This window comes from Tamandua tetradactyla, chromosome X, assembly GCF_023851605.1.
Source record: "Tamandua tetradactyla isolate mTamTet1 chromosome X, mTamTet1.pri, whole genome shotgun sequence".
NCBI lineage: Eukaryota > Metazoa > Chordata > Mammalia > Pilosa > Myrmecophagidae > Tamandua > Tamandua tetradactyla.
Window position 1 is genome coordinate 3565859 of NC_135353.1, and position 7064 is coordinate 3572922.

Below are 7064 nucleotides of genomic sequence, written 5' to 3' on the forward strand. Positions count from 1 at the left end.
AAAAGTAAAAAAAAATATGGTAGAGTGTCTAACACATTTTGCAGTTTAGCACTGTTTCATTTTAAGTTGCTTCAGGGGTGGGACTGACATCATCATCCTTTTAGAGTATAGACCCTGGCGCCACTGCCCTGTGCTGCTATAGCAGGAGCTGGAGGTGCTGGGCTTTGTAAGCTGGAAGCAGGTCCTGGCTCTGTTCTCGGGCTGTTCACCTGCAACCCTCCTGCCTTCTATTGATCCCAGGCTTCTCTGTGACTTTCTTCTTGGGCTTTTCCCTGGCAGGTGAGGGTCCCAGCTCCTGGGGCCATACATGGAGGATGACCGAAAAATCCAATGGCGTGAAAAGCTCCTCTGCTAATAACCACAACCACCATGCACCCCCTGCCATCAAGGTCAATGGCAAAGAAGAGCGCGGGACCAGCAGCAGGTGAATCTGCTGAGGCTGGGCAGTTGCAGGAACCTCACTGTCAACGAGTAAACATTTTTTGCCTCCAAGTCACCCTCTAAAGGGACTGTGAGGTTTCTGGGCATGTCCCGGGAAGGGAGAATGTTTATGGGGGACCCTGGGTCATCTCTACTCCTTCCTCTGCAGGCCACCATCTGCAGCTGATGATGACACCTCCTCAGAGCTGCAGAGGTTGGCAGAGATGGACGCTCCACAGCGGAGCAGGGGCGGCTTCCGCAGGTGGGTCCCACCATGGTCCTGCTGTTCTCCCTTTCCACCAATATGGCCTGTTGGGGTGGCTTCCATGTCTCTTCTCCTCTTGGTCAACTGGGCCTTGCCACCAAGGCCTTCAGGAAACATGGTCAATGCTGTCCTAATGCAACTATTCCTTTTCCTCTGGAGGGCCCACCCAAGCACTAAGCATCAGGTGGCCAATCTGACTCAGAGTCAGGAGGAGCTATCCATCCTGGCAGAGGGGCCTGGGGAGAGGGCTCGGTCCTCTCCATCCTGGAGTCTAGGCTCCTCAGGCAGATCAGGAAGCTGGGGCAAGCCTTCCTTCTGGACTATCTTCCCTTAACACAACTTATATCTTGTCCTGGACACTTCCTGTGTGCTCTTCACCATCAACCAGAATGGTACCTCCTACAGGAAGTATTTCCAAGACCCCTGCATTAGGGGTCATGTTCTTAGCTCTAGCACCCTGTTCTCAGCATGTTGGCAATTGTGGCTTGTTTCCAGGTTTCCCTTTCCTGTCTTTGAGCTCCCTCAGAGGACAGTGAATCCTCAGTGGCAGGTCCTCTCTGAATAGCCCTGATTTTCGCCTTATGCTCCCTCCCTCTCTCATTTCTAGGATTGTCCGCCTGGTAGGGGTCATCAGAGAGTGGGCTAACAAGAATTTCCGTGAGCAGGAGCCTAGACCTGACTCGTTCCTCGAGCGTTTCCGTGGACCTGAGCTCCAGACTGTAACCACACAGCAGGGCGACGGCAAAGGCGACAAGGACGGCGAGGGCAAGGCTGCCAAGTACAACAGAGGACAGACTGGGGTGGGGAGTGGGTCTTTGAGCTCTGCCATGACCGGAGTAGAGGTGGACAGTTGGTACCTGCTATGTGTTCAGTTCCAGATTATTTCAATTGTCACTGCCGCACAGCCTCTCTAACAACCAGTGGCTCACTTGTCATGTGGTGGCTTTGGTCATCTTGAGTGGCCCTTGCCAGATTTCCTTGTGTGGCTCATGTAGTGGGGGGCAAGGACCCTCAAACAGGGGCTGGGGCTGGACCATGGCTACCACAGCTCTCTTTCTTGCAGTCAGGAAGCCCAGAGCAGGGGCAATTAGGGAGTGCTTTGGGCATGCCTTCCAAGACCAGGAGTTGGGTCTTTGAAGAAACCATGCTGGGGGCAGGTGGGGAAGGCCTGGAACTTTCGGGGGAGGGGTGAGAAAGCAGAAGTAGAGAATGCGTTTTTTGAGGAAGAAGTAGGTGGTAATTGCGGATGTCTGGCTGACATTCCCCATACTCTGGCTGCTGGAGAAAAAAGGCTCTTGTCAAGGCAGGATGCAGCATTTGGGAAAGTGATTTGGAGTTTGGAGGCCAGGGACCAACAGGGAAGGTGGGGTAGGTAGAAAGCACGTGGTGCTCACAGGCTTGGAGAGTCTCTTTTATTCCAAGAAGGATGTGAGAGCTGGTCCTGCACCCTCATCACTGTACTTCGGAAATCCTTTAGGTCCTGAGGCCCATTTCTATGGAGAGCACTAGCCCTTGCCGTGTCTTCTGGGCAAGGGGCCCCAGGAGGTCATAGAGTCAATCGGTCTATCTGGGTCAGAAGGGGAAGAGGGGTGCCCTTCACCATTTTAGCTCTACTCAGATGCCCAGGACCAGGTTGTGGGCCCCATAAAGATGGATCCCTGAGTTGATCCACCCCTTAGTCCTCACCCCTTACCACATTCATCACCTCAGACAAGGCTTTATCAAGCCTGGCCCCTAGGAGGGGGGGGTGCTGCCACCTGGGGGTTCTGGTCCCCAAGCCTGGACTCTATCTCCTCAGGAAGAAATTTGAATTATTTGTCTTGGATCCAGCTGGGGACTGGTACTACCGCTGGCTGTTTGTCATTGCCATGCTTGTCCTCTACAACTGGTGCCTGCTGGTGGCCAGGTGAGCAGGGATCTGGGAGGGGTGCCTAGGGTTGCCTAGCCCACATACCCTTCTTGGGGTTAAAAGCACAACAGTCCCAGCTGGGGAGGCAGGCTCACTCCAACTCAGCCCCTCTCTTGGATTCCTTGCTTGCCAATGGCATCTCCATTTACCCTATCTCTCTCAACCTCCCACCAAGCTCCCAACTTAATATGCCACCAAGGTTTCAGGTTGATCGTCTCCAGGTGTTTGTAATCTGCTACTTACTTCCTGATCCACACCAGTTCTGCTCTAGTTGAGGCCACTCCATACCTCCCTGGATGACCAGGACAGTTCCCCTCTTTTCTCCTCCAGTGCATCTTCTACACTTGCAACAAGCATAGTTGGTAGAAACTGGGGTCTGATGATGTTATTCCTTCCTCAGAAACCTTTTGCTGGCTTCCCATTGTCCACAGGATAAAATTCAAGCCTTGAGCAGGGCCTTCAAGGCCCTCTGGACCTGGCCCCTGCTTTCTCTCTAGCTCCAACTTCTGGAAACACTATAGCCCTGGCACTCACTGCTCTTATTAGGGAAAAAGAAACATTCCCTTTCCCTATTTTAACCTACGGAAGTCAGGGTAAGCCTTTCTGAGGAGATCTCATCTGAGATCTGAATGGTCTCTTGTATGGCTGAAGAATTGCAAGTGAGGCACCAAGAAGGTCTGCATGGGTTGGTTCTGGGGAGGGAGCTAGGCTACATGTGCCCAAGAGGTCAAAATTAGCCACTCCTTCCTTTGACTGGTGCACTCCTCCGGCCATCATCCTGGGCTCTGGCCTCTTCTCCGCCCTCTCCCTAGACCCCTATCCATTCAACCACTACATTCTGTCAATGCTCCCTCCTCTCAATCTCCTACAGCTTTCCACATCTCCGAAAACCACTGCTCTAGCCTAAGCCAGGCTACTCCTGCCCTTATTCCCACCTGAAATTGTCAGTGCTCCAAGTTTGGTGCTCAGTAGGCATAAGTTGAAGAGATGAGCATGTAAGAGCTTCAGCTCATCATGGAGGCTAATTGGCTATGCATTGTAGTTCGTTCTTCCAATGATTGATTTGTTTATTCAGCTCATACCCACAGAATACTCAATTTCTGGTGCCCTGGGCTAGGCATGGGGGCACACAGTGATGAATAAAACATGGTCTCTGCCCTCCTGAAAGTTCACAGTCCAGTGGGTGAGGCAGACAAGTGATAGTCATGTGATGTCTCTGTAGGAATATCTGTGTTGGAAGTAGGAGTTACAGGTCTATCAGTCTCTCCTTGGCACCAAATTGAACGTAAATCTCCAGTGCCCTAGTGGCCATCCCAAGCCCTGCACACAGTGGATGCTCTTCTTGGGGCCTTCAGGGGCCCTGGCTGGCTCTGAGGATGAAGCTAGCCTTATCATCCTGCAGAGCCTGCTTCAGTGATCTACAGAGAGCCTATTATCTGGTGTGGCTGGTTCTGGACTACTTCTCAGATGTGGTTTACATCATGGACCTCTTCATCCGACTGCGCACAGGTGAGCAAGTGACTGAGAAGCTTAGGCAGGACATGACCCCCAAGGCATGGCTCAAAGGCATGAGTCCCAATTTCCAAGAAGCCTTCTGGACATGGTATTGGACTCACCTCCCAGGCTATGACTTCAGTTGGCACCTGCCCCTCTTTGAGACTCATGGTTGTCATATGCTTAGTGAGATTGGGACCTGGGATGGTCTTTTAGGGCCCTTCCATCCAGCCCTGCTAGGTGAGTCCCTATACCCCTCCCTGGGAAGGAGGGTTGATTGGGCAGTTTGTCCCTTGCTGAGCTTCAGCCTACCAAGAGGGCCAGAACTGAGGGCAGAGGTGACATGTTAGCTTGTATCTCCAATAGGTTTCCTGGAGCAGGGATTGCTGGTCAAAGATACCAAAAAGTTGCGGGACAACTACATCCACACCCTACAGTTCAAGCTAGATGTGGCTTCCATCATCCCCACAGACTTCATCTATTTTGCTGTGGGCATCCACAGCCCTGAGCTGCGCTTCAACCGTCTGCTACACTTTGCCCGCATGTTTGAGTTCTTTGATCGTACTGAGACACGTACCAGCTACCCCAACATCTTCCGCATCAGCAACCTGGTCCTCTACATCTTGGTCATCATTCACTGGAATGCCTGCATCTACTATGCTATTTCCAAGTCCATTGGATTTGGAGTTGACACCTGGGTTTACCCCAATATCACTGACCCTGAGTATGGCTATCTGGCTAGGGAATACATCTACTGCCTTTACTGGTCCACACTGACCCTCACCACCATTGGAGAGACACCACCCCCTGTAAAGGATGAGGAGTACCTATTTGTCATCTTTGACTTCCTGATCGGTGTCCTCATCTTTGCCACTATTGTGGGAAATGTGGGCTCCATGATCTCCAATATGAATGCCACCCGGGCTGAATTCCAGGCCAAGATTGATGCCATCAAACACTACATGCACTTCCGCAAGGTCAGCAAGGAGATGGAAGCCAAGGTCATCAAATGGTTTGACTACCTGTGGACCAATAAGAAGACCGTGGATGAACGGGAAGTTCTCAAGAACTTGCCAGCCAAACTCAGGGCTGAGATAGCTATCAATGTCCACCTGTCTACACTCAAGAAAGTGCGCATCTTCCAGGACTGTGAAGCTGGCTTGTTGGTGGAGCTGGTCCTGAAGCTCCGTCCCCAGGTCTTCAGCCCTGGAGATTACATTTGCCGCAAGGGGGACATTGGCAAGGAGATGTACATAATAAAGGAGGGCAAGTTAGCAGTGGTGGCGGATGATGGTGTGACTCAGTATGCTTTGCTCTCTGCTGGGAGCTGCTTTGGCGAGATCAGTATCCTTAACATTAAGGGCAGCAAAATGGGTAATCGACGCACGGCCAATATCCGAAGCCTTGGTTACTCAGATCTCTTCTGCTTGTCCAAGGACGATCTTATGGAAGCTGTGACCGAGTACCCTGATGCCAAGAAGGTCTTGGAGGAGAGGGGTCGGGAGATCCTGATGAAGGAGGGGCTGCTGGATGAGAATGAGGTGGCAGCCAGCATGGAGGTAGATGTGCAGGAAAAGCTAGAGCAGCTAGAGACCAACATGGAGACCTTGTATACTCGCTTTGCCCGCCTGCTGGCTGAATACACAGGAGCCCAGCAGAAGCTCAAGCAGCGAATCACAGTTCTGGAGACCAAGATGAAGCAGAATGAGGATGATTACCTGTCAGATGGGATGAACAGCCCTGAGCCAGATGCTGTTGAGAAGCCATGAGGGCTGGGGCTCACTTACCTTCCCAGCCTTGACTCCAAGAGCTAGACCTGTGTAGTTTTCTGTATTTATCTGCATTACCCTCATGGCCCCGTGACCTCTCCCTGGAGCCTCTCTGTCCCAAGGTTCTTATCCCAAACATCCAGGACCATTCAGCCCCTCATTCTCCAGTGAAGTCCAGGAGCTTCAGCCTGCCCAAGTCTGAGGAAAGAAGAGGGGGCAGCTGAACTGTCTTCAGGAGGTCCTCTCTGGGACTGGAACCTGGGCAACAATCTGCTCTGAAAAAGTTCATCTGCAGAACTCTGGGTACCCCACTGCAATTTTCCCCTCTATCCAGTTGCCCTTGCAGCCAGCCACTGCCAACTTGGTTCTGGCTCCTTTTTTTCTCAACACATGTATGTAGTTTGAGCCCTGGCTGCAGGCATTTAGCACAGGTACCCAAGAATCTGTCTCCTGAGGCAGGAAAAAGGGATGTGGTGGAGGGATGCCCCTCCCTTGTCAGGCACCCCAACTCCCACTCTGTTGATTAGTCTGTCTGTCTGCCAGCCAGTTGTAGGGACTCTGAAATCTCTGAACTAGGGAGATCATGATGCTCCTGTCTTCTGGTCCATTCCAGGACAGGGGTGAGCAACCAGACAGCGGGCAATCAGCCAGCAGGCAATGCTACCTGGGGAGGAGGTGGTCGGGAGCTCTGGCTGTCATCCCCCTATGCTGAGCATTTCCAAAGAAGCTGTGGAAGCTGGTGGTGAATGGGACACTCCAAGTTAACAGCTGCATTAGAAGCACTTACAATTTAATAAATTCCATTGAACTGTTTGTGGTTATTCCTCAACTATGCTGTCCACACCTTTTCCCTCTGGCCCTCTCTTTCCCCCATACTTCTCTCCCCCTTCCATCCAGGACCCTTTTTGCCTGGAATATACTCTGCTCCCTTTCCCTGCCTGAGTGCTCCAGGGCTCATTTCAGGCACCATCTTTTCTGAGAATGCCCCCTTAACTGCATCCTCCCCACAAGGCAGTCACTCCCTCTCTGTCTTGGCTCTTAGCACACTGTGATGGCTCTGATGGACCCTGCTCTCACCCTGGACTGTGAGCTCTTTTTGGACAGGGACAAAGCTGCTTCTTGAACAGTTCTTTCTGCAGCCCTCAGTAACATGCCTGGCATGAAGCATGCGTTCAGAGAATGTTTATTCACTTGGAGAGTAAACATA

At 51.9% G+C, this 7064-nt stretch overlaps 1 protein-coding gene across 1 annotated transcript; it reads left to right on the forward strand.

Annotated features, from left to right (window-relative positions):
- Nucleotides 1–314: 314 nt before the first annotated feature.
- Nucleotides 315–5857, forward strand: CNGA2 (cyclic nucleotide gated channel subunit alpha 2). Its single transcript, XM_077145562.1, has 6 exons — nucleotides 315–424; nucleotides 590–682; nucleotides 1293–1463; nucleotides 2484–2591; nucleotides 3997–4103; nucleotides 4455–5857. Exons 1-6 carry the CDS (start codon nucleotides 315–317, stop codon nucleotides 5855–5857), a joined length of 1992 nt encoding a protein of 663 aa, XP_077001677.1.
- The last annotated feature ends 1207 nt before the right edge of the window (nucleotides 5858–7064 follow it).